This window comes from Sphaerodactylus townsendi, linkage group LG08 (assembly GCF_021028975.2).
Source record: "Sphaerodactylus townsendi isolate TG3544 linkage group LG08, MPM_Stown_v2.3, whole genome shotgun sequence".
In the NCBI taxonomy this organism is placed as follows: Eukaryota; Metazoa; Chordata; class Lepidosauria; order Squamata; family Sphaerodactylidae; genus Sphaerodactylus; species Sphaerodactylus townsendi.
In genome coordinates, this window is record NC_059432.1 from 37,888,925 (window position 1) to 37,903,265 (window position 14,341).

Sequence of the window (14,341 nt, forward strand, 5' to 3'; positions counted from 1 at the left end):
TGGCAAGATAAGCTTTATAACCTCACAAACTCCTCTCTTTTTTCTCTTTCTCTCAGTGACCAATTCCCATCAAGCCAGGTAGGACAAGAAACAGCATAGGCTGTGTTTATTGTACGTATACATAGTGAAGCAAACATCAGGAGGACACCAACTTGTGCTGTGTATGTGTCACAGAAGTATGGGAAAAGAGCAGATGCTGGGAAAAGTCACATTCCATAGTCCTCTCCTTAATCTAAGTTTAGTAGGGAGGAGGGTGAAGTAAAAGAGGTCAAAGGCTACAGAACAACTGCCCTTCCAGCTGTGATTCCCCAGGACATATTCAATTCAATTCAATTCATTAGACTTAATAGGCTGCTCCTCCCCTTCCAGACTTAGGGCAGTTAAACATCATACTAGTAAAATACATATAAATAACAGAGCTTTAAAAGACTATAAACATTCCAATCAGTCATCTCCTGATCCAAGAAGCAGTTTGTCAGTTCTATGTGTGTCCACTGACATAATAACACACTGTAAGCAGAAAATTGCGGGGGGCGGGGGCGGGGGCGGGGGCGGGGGGGGAGGCAAAGGAAATGGGAAAAGGAAACAAGAGAGGAGAAGAAAAGGAAGAAAAAGGTAGAGAAAATAAGAGGGAGGGGAGGAGAGGGGAGGCCAAATGGTAGTATGGCTGCCTCACCTTTTACCTGAGTCTTGTTCCTCACTAGGGTTTTACTCTTTTTACCCCCTGTTTGTTATGATCTTTATATCCTACATTTCCTCCAAGAAGTTCAGGGAGGCACCTTGGGCATCCTGATGAACATCATGGCAGCCAGCCTAAGCATGTCTGCTCTAAAGTAAGCCTCATTTTATTCAGTGGAGCTTACTCTCAGGAAAGTGTTCTTAGGATTGCAGCGTAACTGGCTCTACTCCCAAGGGCCTGACTGTTTCAAAGGGTGAGCCTGGAGGCCTCCTCACAATTAAAGCTGTCATTTCAAATGTTCTTATCTGGAGCCAATTGACCGGGTAGACCTGCCCATGCAGTTAAAGACAAGGCCTCCCCCTTAACGGGTTCCCAGCAGCTATTTTTAGAACAAAAGGTGAAACCTGGAGCCCTTCCATTCCTTATCATTCTGAGAAGGCGGCCTTGTTTGTCTATCAAAACAAACAAGGCTTTGACATCTTAAAGATTAACACAATACCATTTTGGTGGGCTAGAGCCCACTTTGTATATACCTGTAATCCACAAAAATATTATGCTTTAATAAACTTGCTAGTCCTCAAGATGTCAGTAGGGTTGCACAGGCAGCTAGTTCAGTCTTGTCAGATCTCAGAAGCTAAGCAGAGTCAGCTCTGGTTAGTATTTCGACAGGAGACCATCAAGGAATATCAGGGTCATTACACAAAAGTGGACAATGGCAGCCCACCTCTAAAGATCCCTTGCCTTAAAAACTTTTAAGGGGTTGCCATAAGTGGGCTGTGACTCAAGGACAAAAAAATGGAGAAAGAACCTGGAGGGAAAAAAATGTTGTGCCCTCTGAGGCTTGATATGTGAAATGGAGGGGCAGATGAGGCTTTTTATGGTATGGAGGTTAATAAAATGGCCTGGTAAATAAAATCCCACTAAGCCTCATTAAAGGGACAGGATGCATCCTCTCCAGGCCACTGGCTCCTTTATGTTCCCAAAGACTCATTTTGTGTGTGTCTGGAATGTCTGAGCTACTCCTGTGTTTTCTTGAGTGGGTAGGCAGCTGTTGCTATTATCCCTTCTTGTCCCAGGCTAAAGCAGCTGCTGAGATTTATTACAGATGTGACTGGTATTTCAGAACTCTCAGTGTCTTCTGATTGGATATGCACTAGTCTTTTTCTCCATTACAAATCAACAGAGTTCAAGACAATGGTGGCATTGGCTGACCTTTTTGGAAATCTCTAGATTACAAAAAGGAATGACACCAGTCCCCATTTCTCTGAGTTTGTTAAAAAAAACAGTGGCACGCAGAAGGTGAACAAAACAGGTTTTTGGACAAAGGCTGGACTTGTAATGGCCTCAGTAAAAACATAGTCAATTGTTGAATTTAGTTATATGAAGTTACTTCAGTGGGAAAATCTTTCAAAGGCTTGAGACTTGGTCCCTTGCTTTTCCATCCAAAGCAGAGGGCCATGACAGCTCTATGGGACAGGGTCCTACATAAAGCCAGACAACGTTTGTTCAATCCACTGTGCCAGAAAAAGCACCCAGTTACTATTTGGGATTGTCACCTTAAGCACAAAAACTGTGTGCCTTTAACAGCAGCCTGATATCCAGAAATTCAGCAGGGGCAGCTTTTCCCACCACTTATTGCCATACCAAGAAACCATCACAGTTTTTATTTCTAGATGTGTGTTGATGACTGGAGACTGGTGCTAGGGTAAAAGGTGTCCCCTCTGCACCTTTTGAACTATGCAGAGGTTGCATTTTTAAGGTTTACCCTCTTCATGTTTTAAGCGGGGCCCCTGCTCAATAAGAGAACATCTGATCTAGGTGCAGAAGGTCTGGGGTCCGATTGCTGGCATACACAGTCAAAAGGATGAGGTAGCATCCTCTGCCAGAACACCTCTAGCTGAGCCCATAGAGAGCTGCTGCTAGTCAAAACTGACAATATGGACTTTGATGGAGCAATGGTCTGATGCCAAAGGAGGGAGCCTCATGTGGTTCAAGGGTAGCTATAAAAATACAAGATACAAATGCCCAAACTGATACTTGCATGTGCATGCATCACACTGATCCACTAGAGAGCTGAGATGGATTTTGTGACAAACTAGGTTTGCCACTGCATGATGAAATAGCCTTCATTGTGGCCAGTACCTATATGCAATATTTGCCAGAGGTCCCTAGCAAGGCTCCTGGAAGGAAAGCAGGATATAAATGTAAACAAAAAAAATATTGCTCGATCTGATAAATGCCTAACAGAAAGGTCACTTGGAAAAGCATGAATCACTCAAGCAAATATATACAGATTAGCATCGTTTTATTTTGTGCATACTGCAAAAATGTAACAAAATGGGAACACATTCATAGTCTTTTCTCTCTGAATGTCTTTGGAAAATGTCTCAAAGATGCAAAGAGATATTTTTCTTTAAAGTGCTAACATCCAGTGTCTGACATGAATTCGATTGTGGGTTGGCAAAACACAGTAGCTAACAGCACCAGAAAGGTTCTGGCTCCAATCTACCTTCCAGTATAAGCTCATTTGGTGACCTGAAACAAGCGAATATCTTTCACTTGTATAGCTTTCCCATCTGCAATATGGGAATGCTAATATGGACCTGCCCTGATCTGAATGGCTAGCCTGATTCCATCAGATCTCAGAAGCTAAGCAGAGTCAACCCTGGTTAGTTCTTGGACAGGAGACCATCAAGGAATGCCAGGGTAGTTGTATGGAGGAAGGCAGTGGCAAACCACCTGTTAAGTCTTGAACTGCCTATTAGTCTTGCCTTGAAAACCCATAGAGTTACTATAGATTGTCTGTGGCTTGATGGCACTTTACACACACAGGACAGTTTTTTCAAAGAAATAAAGAGTGTCCAACTTGTCTAGAGTTCTATTATTCCATTACTTTTAGAACAGAAGGCACATGTGTCCTAAATCAAGAATAAGCTATTGCAAAATCCTTCATAGATACGGTCTGGTGACCAATTTTGGATAAATTATTCTTTTACAAAATTGCATGGATTCCTAGAAGATAAGAGGAACAAATTGGAACTAGTTTGTGTTCTCCAGGGCCAATCCCACACTTACAGTACAACTAAAGACCCAAGAAGGTCTTGCCAAATGAATTAGCTTTATCTGAACACTGCATAGCTATATGGATATTACCTTGCCTCTCACCTATGTGCAAGTGTCGCTGTGCAAAATATCTCCCTAGCATATAGGGCTTAAAATTTCAGCAGACATCCATTCGGCAATTACAGCTCTGGATAACAAAGGGCCAGCCTTAGTGCAAATTCTTCTGTGAGTCATCACAGTGCCTTCAGGTTGACTGATCTAGAGAGTCGTGAAGAACGTTCTAGGATCTGGGTATCCCACAAAGTAGGGCACAGACATTGACCAGAGGGCACCTGACTGTCCCCCAGTGGTGCTTGTGGGATCCAGGGTAGAAGATGGCACTGGAGAGAAAGGGAGACCAGAAGGAAAAGCGTCTCTTCTGGTAAAAGTCTGCTGGTGAGGTGAGTAAACATAAGACAGAGGCCCACTGTGAGGTCCAAAATGGAGGGAGCTGTAGTAGGGTGCTGCATGGAAAGGGTCTGGTCTCATCTCCTGTAGCTGCCGTTTTAGCTTCATTCGCCGATTCTGGAACCAGGTTTTGATCTGTGGAAGGGACAGATGAAAGATGGATAAAACAAAATCCTTAATCAGTCAATGGAATGTTCTGCTGATTTTCAACCAAGCCACAACTTTTGCTATGGTATAATTTAGGAGTTTCCCAAAAAACCTTAGCATACTGACTTCTCATTTCATCATAAGAAATGATCAGAGGCCACACTTTCCACAACTGTAAAAAAATAATAATAATGAACATCCAACCAGAAAATGGAATAGATACTATCTGTGCTGCAAACTATTGAAAAAGTAGGGCTGTCTAAAGAAGAGAGGATCGATTACATTCCATTTTTCCATGTTTCAAGCAATTTGATTATTATTTCCTTGAAGCACTGGATCTGTACTGTTAAATATGACTATACAGTTAAATATTACCAACAGGTCTACATGATAAATTTAATAACTGAAGGTATGCTTTCTTCTGCTTAAATGGTGGTTTTCCTATTACTACTGCTGATATAGATATTATGAGCTATAAAAGTAATCCTCTTAAAATTTTAAGTCTTGCAATTTAATCTTGATTTTTTTAAAAAAAAAAACCTGTCTTTAAACCTGGCTGAGAATTTTCTCTCTTGCTATTTTTTCTCTCTTCCCCTTACAATTGTGTCTCTGAATAGAGAAATTACTATATTTTCATGAGTCTTCAAGGATTTTCATTTATCTTCATTAATAGTCTGCCTTTCTCACTGGGGCTCAAGGCTAATTACAAGTGTGATAGAATTATTCAGCCAATCAGTAAACTGATTACCAAACATGATAACATTTGAATGATAACGATATTTGAATCTGACAACAAAGATTCTTGGTGAAACAAAAGGTATGTTGTGAGTCAGCAAAACATGATAACATTTGAATGTAATGACAAAGATATAGCAAAAATACGCCCAACCCCATAATGCTGAGATTGAAGAATTGGAAGAAAAACACATTATCCCTAACAGAGGTCACCTTCCCAGATGATGTATTGCAGTGATGGCGAACCTTTTCAAGACCGAGTGCCCAAATTGCAACCCAAGATCCACTTATTCGTCGCAAAGTGCCAACACGGCAATTTAACCTGAATACTGAGGTTTTAGTTTAGAAAAAAACGGTTGGCTCTGAGGCGTGCGTTACTCGGGAGTAAGCTTGGTGGTAGTCTGTGGCTTTGCTTTGAAGCAACCCTGCAACTCTTCCAATGGGTGAATCACGGCCCTAGGGGGGTTTACTCAGAAACAAGCCCCATTGCCAGCAACCGAGCTTACTCCCAGGTAAAGGATCGCGCTTTAGTTCTTTGCATGAAAATCAGTGGGGTTTAACAGCGCTTAACAGGGTTACCTACACTGCTTCCCCAAACCAGGGTTAGGTCTGAGGTTTACGCCACAATCGAGCTCCAACGGCCCAGCAGTAGCAGGCCAGCTCTAAGATGTGTGTGGCCAGGGCGGGGGGGGGTGACTTTGCACGTGCCCACAGAGAGGGCTCTGAGTGACACCTCTGGCACCCGTGCCATAGGTTCGCCACCACTGATGTATTGCATGACAGCTCACTGTTCTACCACCATGCCAGAATGCACTCCTAAATGTATTTCACAGGTATATGCATCAGACTCCCAGCATATACCTTAGCTCTACTGTAATGCTGGGAGCTAGTGTAGTGGTTACACAGCATTAAAGTAGGACTAAGGAGAACTGGCTCAAATATTCCTTCAGTCATGAAGCTTATTGGGTGACCTGGGCAAGGCATTACTATTTAGCCTAACTAACTTCAACCAACTTGTTCTGAAGATAAGAGAAAGGGGAGACCCGCAACAACCACCCTGAATACAACAGAAGAAATAAACAGTTGAAAATATAGTAGATATTTTCATGAAATCCTCTCTTTTGCCCTATTTGCAGAAATCATACTAAATTGTACTTTGGTTACATTGTGAGAAGACAAGAGCCACTGAAAAAGACAATCATGTTAGTAGAAACAGAGAAGGTAGCAGGAAAAGAGGAAGACTCAACATGAGGCAAATTGATCCTGTCAAAGTGTAAAGGAAGCCACAGCCTTCAGTTAGCAAAACTGGAGCAAGGCTGTTGATGGGACATTTTGGAGAATATTGATTCATAGGGTTGCTATGAGTAGAAAGTGAATTGTTTAATCTTAACACAGAGAGATAGAGAATGATAAAGAGAATCATTTACTGATCTATTTACACTGATTTACAAGCAAAACTAGGAGCCACGTGGTGTAGTGGTTAAGTGCTTGCACTGCCACTCACATGGTCAGGAGTTCGAGCCCCCTTGAGTCAGATATTCTGGCAGCTGGCTCATGGTCAACTCAGCCATCCATCCATTCCTTCGTAGGTAAATGAGTACCTAGCTTGTAGTTAGGGGGTAAAGAATAGCCGGGGAAAGCAATGGCAAACTACCCCACAAAAACGGCTTGCCTATGAAACCACTGCTTGCAGTGGTACCCCAGGGTCGGAAACTTTACCTTTACAGGCAAAACAAGGAGTTCAGTACATTGTATTTGGATCATTCTGTCTATCGTGTTGGGGTCTAGGGAACCGGTGCTTCGCTCCAAAAACCCATCCATTCCCCTTCCTGTCCAGGAGAATATCCAGCTTTTAGTCAATTTACCTGCACTTCCGTCAGCTGCATCTTACTGGCCAGTTTGCGCCGCTCTGCGGCCCCCAAGTACTTGTGGCGCTTAAAGAAGCTCTCCAGGGTGCTGATCTGCTCCAGGCTGAAAGCGGTGCGCAGGCGGCGGCTGCTGGGGTTTCTCTCCCCGGCGTCTTCTGGCCCCTGGCCCTCGACGACGCTGCCCTCGCCGTCGGAGCTGCACTCCGCAGAGCTCCACTCCCGTTTGGGACCGGCTAGAGAAACAAAAGGGAGATCAATGAAGGGCACAGTTGTCCCCAACAGCAGAGGGACGCCCTCTCTTCCTCGCTCCAGAGCTTATTACACACAGAGAGAAACGTTTAGCCCGAAACGTTTAGCCCGGCACACTTCGTGGGGTCCAAACGAGCCCAACGCAACCATACAGCCCGACCCTATTCCTGTCTGTTCAGAAGTAAGCCCCCAAGGAGAATCCCGTTGCACAGCAAAGAGAGAATTCCAACCTAGCCTTTCACAGTCATAGGACAGGATGGGCTTTTGGCCAGTTGTTAATGAAGTCGCACGCCCTATGCATGCTTTGGGACCAAGCCCTAGGCAGGGTTGGACTACACATTCCAGGCAGCATCTAGATTGCCAACAGATAGCAAGGCGAATAGATTACCAATAGATAGCAAGGCATAAAAAGTAACTCGTGTGTGCAGAAAAAGAAATGAAAGTGCCCTCCTTTTTCTATGCATTGCCATTGAGCGTCTCTTGCCGCCATCCGTTTCTTTGTAGCTTTCTGTTTCCCATTATGGCCTTCGTTTTTCATTCGGCGTTCAGGACTCAGGACTTCCAGCCATGCCAGAAATTGATTAGGTTTCTAGAACTAGTCAATAAATAACTACTACTACTACTACCACCACCACCACCGCCACCGAAGAGCTGACCCTACTCCCCCTTTGAAAGTCCCTACTGTTCACAAGCCCTATCCTTTATTGTCCTCGTTAGACCCTTACTTTCAAGACACCGGACTTCAAAACCTGACTCTCATAGCACGAGTTTGTTTTAAAAAAGAGCCCAGTCCAAACCGCAAGAATTAAACGGATTCTGGAAAGACTCGAGGAAAGTGAACTATCAGTACCTGGTGAGGAGGAACACTCCAAGTTCTTCTGGAGCGAAAGCTGTTCCGAAGGCGCCCCTCGGTCTCTGGAAGGGACTTGGTTCCCACTCTGGATTAGGGGGGTCACCGCGGGCTGGGAGTTAGACCCGGGCTTGCCCTGCTGGGTTTGGAAGTCCTTGGGGAAGGCGGAAGAGCAGCCTTGCTGGGCTTCTGACCCACTCCGGGCCTGTTGGGTGGCTTGGCTGCTCTGAGACAGCCACTCCACGGAGAAGGGAGCCTTGGTCATGGCGGGTTGCTCTTCCCCAGATCTCGCTGGACGCAAAGACAAGCTGAGCCTCGGCCTCTGGAGGCGCCCGCGGAAGGCAGAGTCTCTTTTAAGGAAAGTCCCCAGCGAACCACCGCGGGTGTAAACAAACTTCAAAGGCCAGATAAGTACCGTCTAATTGTCATCAGGCCTTCCCGACAAAAGAGGCTGTTCACACGTTTTCCAAAGCCCTGCTAGGGACTGGCTCCACAATGTCTGCCGACAGATCAGTTAGCTCTGTTGTAAGCGATTTACAGTACTTGTTACATCCTCATCCTCCTCCCCCCCGCCCCCTCCCCCTCCCCGCCCATGTAGATGTCGCTTATTGCTCCGACTTTATGGAAGAGGCTTCAAAAGGCAACTGGGATTTAAATGTCCCGGCCCTGAAGAGATTTGACAATGGCCATTTTGTTCCAATACATTTCAAGGTATTGGGGTGGTGGGGGTGGTGGGGGTGGTGGTGGGGGGGGGGGGTGTCTGATACCTGTTCATCTTGTTTCTTTTGCAGACAAGGGAGCAGCCGTTTGTACAGTTCAGGTCCATGGGTGCATTCCCTTCCAGAGCTGCCAAGGCCATAAACTAGTTTGTGGGAACAACAAAACATGATGTTCCCTGGGAAAACCGGAAACCATTTTTCAGCTCTTGCTGATATGCTAGATGGAATGTTTGGTTTTTTTTAAAAAAAAAAACGTCATTCACCCGAAACCCAGACTTTGCTAATGCCACAAAAAGTACACCCACCATACTAGTAGGAAGGAAATCGTGCTGCTGTTTTAGATTTTGGAGACTGAGAACTTAATTATTTTTCCTCTTCGCTAACCAAACCATTTCCCAGCTGGTGATGGCAATAATAGCCACTGAGCTGACAGCAGGGTTCTCTGTAGCGTGTGTGTGTGTGTGTGTGTGTGTGTGTGTGTGTGTGTGTGTGTGTGTGTGTGTGTGTGGCTCTTGCAAAACTTTTCAGCATTATTTCCCTTCTAGGATCAACTGATTTTTTCTTTTGATTTTAAGATGTTCTGCCCAAGACTTTGAACACCTTAACTGACTGTGCTGTAGATGAGAATCAAATTTCTATAACAAGGCAGGGTGTCCCTGCCCCCTTCACCTATCCAGCTGAGGAGGTCGGCTGTGACTCAAGAAAGCTCCTATGGAAATAAATGTTATTAATCTTTGAGATGCCATATGAATTTTGCTTTATTTGGAGGGAGGGGGCTGAGTAACAGGAAAATCTCACGTTTGTGACTCTGAGCAGAAAGTAGTATTCATTCAAGCCTCCCTGAGGCTTGAATACTGAGGTTGAATACTGATTATTGTTCATCAAGAGGTTACCCACCATCAGATATTGATGGGGTGTGGTGGTGGTGGGGGGAGATCACCCAGTAAACTGGTTGTCTGGACAGATTACCCAGCCACTCTTGAGTATGTTCTCTCCATTTGGTCATCTGTATTACCCTAAAAGAGGATTTTAATTGCACTGTGAAGCACAGTTAGGCATACTTTCCATTGGTTTCAGTGGATTTAAGTACACCTAATGTGTTAGATTGGGGTTTTCAGGTTCAGATATGTAGCAAAATGGTCATCTGTGTCCACTCTTCCTAACTGTCTAGGCAAACAGATCTTACCAAAGCTTGCACTTTTAACAGAACAATCAGGGACTAATATACCGGTAATAAAAGTCAGCATTTACACTGCAGTTAGCATAAGCACAAGCATCTGATTGTCATTGTGCACGCACAACGAAATTTACAGCAGCATTCCTCGATGCACACAATTTCAGACTCATACATCATCCTCACTTTCCCCTTCCTCCACCCATCCCTACACAGCCCCAAACACATCAACACGAAGCTGCGGAGTTTAGCATAGCCACAGTTAACATTTCAGTATTGCAGTAGACTTTGCGACAATCATTGAGGGCATTGTGTCTGATGGTGGGTTGACTATTGTAGCCTACATTTTTGCTTTACTAGAAGTTCCATTTCCATAATGCATTTTAAATTTGCACAGTAGCATAATTTGTTTCTTTAGAACATTTGCATAGTACCTCTCCAGAAAGCACTGTTGAGGCAGCTCATGAATGAGGACATGATCATCACAAAGGCATTAACAACTGACTATATTAAAAACTCTGAATAGTTAAGAGCTAATGGGGTGTAGTGGTTAAAGTGTTTAGATCTGGGAAATCCAGGTTTGAATCCCCACTCTGCCATGGAAGCTTGCTGGCTGGCTTCGAACCAGTCACATACTCTCAGCCTAACTTACCTACCAGGTACATAGGTAAGGGGGGGGGGGTTCCACGGGTTCAAACCCTTCCCATTACATGTCCAGCTTGCTTGAAACAATGCATGGAATGGAATAGCTGGATAGTTGCTCAATCACTGAGCCCACCCCATAAAAAACCTATACCTACAGCACTGCTACCTACCTCACAGGGTTGTTGTGAGGTTAAAATAGACGACAGCAGAATGATATAAGCTGCTTTGCGTCTACTTTGGGAAGAAAGGCAGGATTTGAAATGCATAAACAAAATTACTGTATAACTAATCTGTGCTGAGTAATCCTAAGTATGCATTATTGCTTAAGGTCACAATAAGTGTCTTCCAGGATCAAAGCAAGGTCCATCCAGTGCAGCATTCTTTGCAGGAATCCTAGCAACTGATAGGCATGGGATAGGGGAGAGATTGAGGAAGAGCCTGAAAGCTGGCAGCAGCCAAATAACGTCTTGCTGAGTTTGTTCTCTCTGCAGAAAGGTATGTATAAATGTGGGATGTGCCAAGAGGCATGAGCCAAAAGTATTTTTGTCTGAGTACCAGGCCTAGAGCTGGCCAGGAAATCAACCAGCGGAGACAGGAGCCCTGCTTGATCACTGGGAACATCTCCTCCCTTTCTTGTTTATTCTTCCCTGTGTTCTGTTAGCCATGATGGCCCAGAGACTATACCCTGTTCAGGATAAAGATGACAGGAGATTTGTGAATTAATCCACTATTTCCTGGACCACCTTTATTCTAGAATGCTCTGCTTGGGTCTTAGTGCCTACCCAGTTCTATCCCCAAGGACTGGAGTCTGTGAAGTTAGAAAGGTACGACTCTGTTTAGAGTTGAGGCTAGATGTTCCCACACTGGCCCATTAACTAAACATCCCCTCATGAGTATCCCAACAGAGAAGGAAAGTGACAAACATGCTGCTTGTATTTAAGCAATACATAAAATAACATATTCCAAATGAATTCAGTTTGCACATCCCTAACAATCAAATGACTTAACCTGGATGGTCCAGGTTAGCCTAGTCTCAACAGATCTTGGAAGCTAAGCAGGGTCAAGCCATGAATACTGACACTAAGGAAGTCCAGGGTCGCTGCACATGGGGAGGCAATGGCAAATTGCCTCTCTTGTCTTGAAAACTCTATGGGGCCACCATAAGTTAGTTGCGAGTTGATGATACTTTCTACCACCATCAATCAAATGGGGTTACATTTCTGTGAATTTGGCAATTTGCATAGGAAGGAAAACCTCTGGATCTCACTGGTCCTGCCACACAGTGCTACAAAAGTGAAATAAGCAGTTCAGGTTGAAAATTTATTTTCTGTTCAAGTAGGAAAAGTTTAAATTTCCTGATGTGATTTGAATACGTCCACCATATTCATTGTGGTCGCTATGATGTTGGTTGGTAGAGTGGAAAACATGGGCAATTCTACTGAATGGTTGATTTACACTGAAATCCTAAGCAGAGTTTCACCATTCTGCACTCACTGTCTTCCGTGTCTCTACCTTCAGTGTCTCTGCCTGGGGCTGCATTGGCAGCAAGGTAGGAGTAATGATCACACATGACTTTGGGGTTTCTTATGAAACTGAGGTGGTATGGGACTCGAGCAAAACAAAATGCCAGAGGAATAACTGATTTTCAAAAATGCTTCTGCTCAAAAGTATTTCTTGCTTTTAGTTGATGATTAGTTGGAAACCCTATTACCAAATCAGTGGAGTGTCCTGGTTTATGAGGAAGACCAGATTGGACACTTCTTTTCTAAGAAGGCGCAATTCCTTCAGTGTTGCCCCTTCACTTTTCCCTACCACTGAAAGCATTTATGAGGGATTATGCATAGATGGGTGTAGCAGACCCATTGGAATTCCTGCATTCAATGAGCATGTTGCTAACATAATTAGACCAGCCCCTGTTTTTTTTGAAGGCTTGTAATGATTCCATTTGCCCCCAGATAAAAGGGTCCCTTGTCCTAATTTGTATTTTCTTTTGTGGACCTGAGTCTAACACTTTTCCTTTCCTGCAATAAAGGAAGACTAGACAGTGCTTCTTAGGGATCTGCCTGATTTCCATAGCTCTGATAGAGCTGGAATTTTCACCCCCAGGTTAGAGCAATAAGAGAAACTGGTTAGATATATTTGGCCTAAAGGAGATGAGTTTTGCTCAGGTCTGACAACTATCACCTGGGAGAATTGCAGGTTTTCCCTCAGGCAGGACTAACTGGTGATAACTCATTTGAGTCATCTAGAGCTATCAACAGTTTTCCGCAGTAACCATATCCCCCTCCCCCCCACGTCTTGCAATCAACGTGCAGGAGAAGATTGGTCCCTGCCCCCAAAGAGCTTGCAACTGACAATTTAGCATAACGTTAATAGCAAAAGAAAGAGGTATGTTATGATCCATAGAGCCAGACTGGAAAATGAGTAGTTTCCCTCACCAATAAGTGCACCAGTGTGCCATTTATACTGCTCTTACTTTAAGAAGAGCTTATGCATACTTCTGCAAAGGAACAGAGAAGGAACAAAAAGGGAAGCAAGTGAGAGATGAGCAACAGGGCAAAGAGAGTCACAAAAATGTGCTCTGGCCAATGTCACTGATGAATGTGTGCTGGAGAATACGATGCCACCTAATGGAGGAAGTGCAACATTGCAAGTGGATTTGCTGGTTTTTAGTGTTCAGCCCAGACTGAGAGAGGTCAGGCATGTATGTATAAAACCAGTCACCAAACTAATAGTAGTATTTTTGCTTGATAGTGAGGGTGCAGACAGAGGGAATGCTTGAGTGTCAACACTAGCTTAATGGAATTGGGAGAAGGAAAAATCGCGCCCCAGGAGGCGCCGTTGCAAGGGGGGAGGGACGATTGGAGGCTTCTGTCTCCCGCCGGCCGAACGAGGCGGTCACGTGGCCGGGTGCCGGCACGTGACGAGGGCCTCGAGCAGCCTTAAAAAGGCTGCGTCGGCGGGGGCTGGGCCTCTTTCAAGGCCGGATCAATTGAAGGGAGACTGCTGTAGAGCTTCCTTTTTGCGGCCTTGAGGAGAGGAGTATCGGCCTTGCCGAGACTCCTGGGAGCGTCATTGCTGGTTTGTCTTAGGGCAGTTTACCCCCACCCCTCTCCACTCTCACCCGGACGGAATGCCATCAGGCGGCCAGAGCCGGGTTAGCGTTATGCTGCTGCCGCCTTTGGCGGGCGGTTGCTGTCGGCCGCCGGCCGGGTTTGTTCCCCGGGGCCCGGCAGGGCGCTGATTACCCGCCCTCCCTCCGCTTTTGCAAAAAACACCGTCAGCGGCTGGCTGAACCAGCAGACTCCTCGGCCCGGTCGCTTGCTCACTAGGGAAAGCATAAAGGAGGGATTTCCGGCCGCGTCTGGCTGTTTCAGCAGACTTCGGCCGGCTGTTTAGCGGGCGTTTTTTCTTCAAGTATACGCGGTGGCGGTCGGGTGGCAACGAGGCGTTCCCTTCAGGGCGGACATCGCCCATTCGGCTGGCTGCCCTCTGCCACGTCCATTAGGTGCGGTGGGCGATCGGCGGGCCATTCGCTTGCTCCTGGAGTGGCCAGGGTGGGGCGATCAGAGGCAAGTGGACTTGGCCGAACATAAGGGAGGCCTGGTTGTTGGGCTTGATTAGTGGGCCTTGCAGGGCGGCCTAATTCGCTGCAAGAGAAGTGAAAGGCGGCCATTTTGTCCTGCAATTTTTCGCTTGCATTCCTCTCTGCCCCCGGGCGGCGGCCATTTTTAAGTAGCTTCACAAAACGGCTGCCATTTAGAA

The 14,341-nt window shown here is 45.3% G+C and overlaps 1 protein-coding gene across 1 annotated transcript; it reads right to left on the reverse strand.

Moving 5' to 3' along the window:
• Positions 1–3,431: 3,431 nt before the first annotated feature.
• VENTX (VENT homeobox) lies at positions 3,432–8,346 on the reverse strand. The gene is made up of 3 exons (XM_048506648.1): positions 8,039–8,346; positions 6,937–7,172; positions 3,432–4,324 (listed from the first exon to the last, which is right to left on the reverse strand). The coding sequence occupies exons 1-3, from the start codon at positions 8,301–8,303 to the stop codon at positions 4,001–4,003; spliced, it is 825 nt and encodes a 274-aa protein (XP_048362605.1). The 5' UTR covers positions 8,304–8,346; the 3' UTR covers positions 3,432–4,000.
• Positions 8,347–14,341: the final 5,995 nt, after the last annotated feature.

What these genes read in the sequence shown, in the direction of transcription:
- VENTX (XM_048506648.1), bottom strand. Translation starts at nt 8,303, where the DNA reads ATGACCAAGGCTCCCTTCTCCGTGGAGTGGCTGTCTCAGAGCAGCCAA. An exon ending in GGAGTGTTCCTCCTCACCAG is followed by an intron (nt 7,173 to 8,038) that starts GTACTGATAGTT and finishes TTGTTTCTCTAG; the next exon opens with CCGGTCCCAAACGGGAGTGG. An exon ending in TGCAGCTGACGGAAGTGCAG is followed by an intron (nt 4,325 to 6,936) that starts GTAAATTGACTA and finishes TCCCTTCCACAG; the next exon opens with ATCAAAACCTGGTTCCAGAA.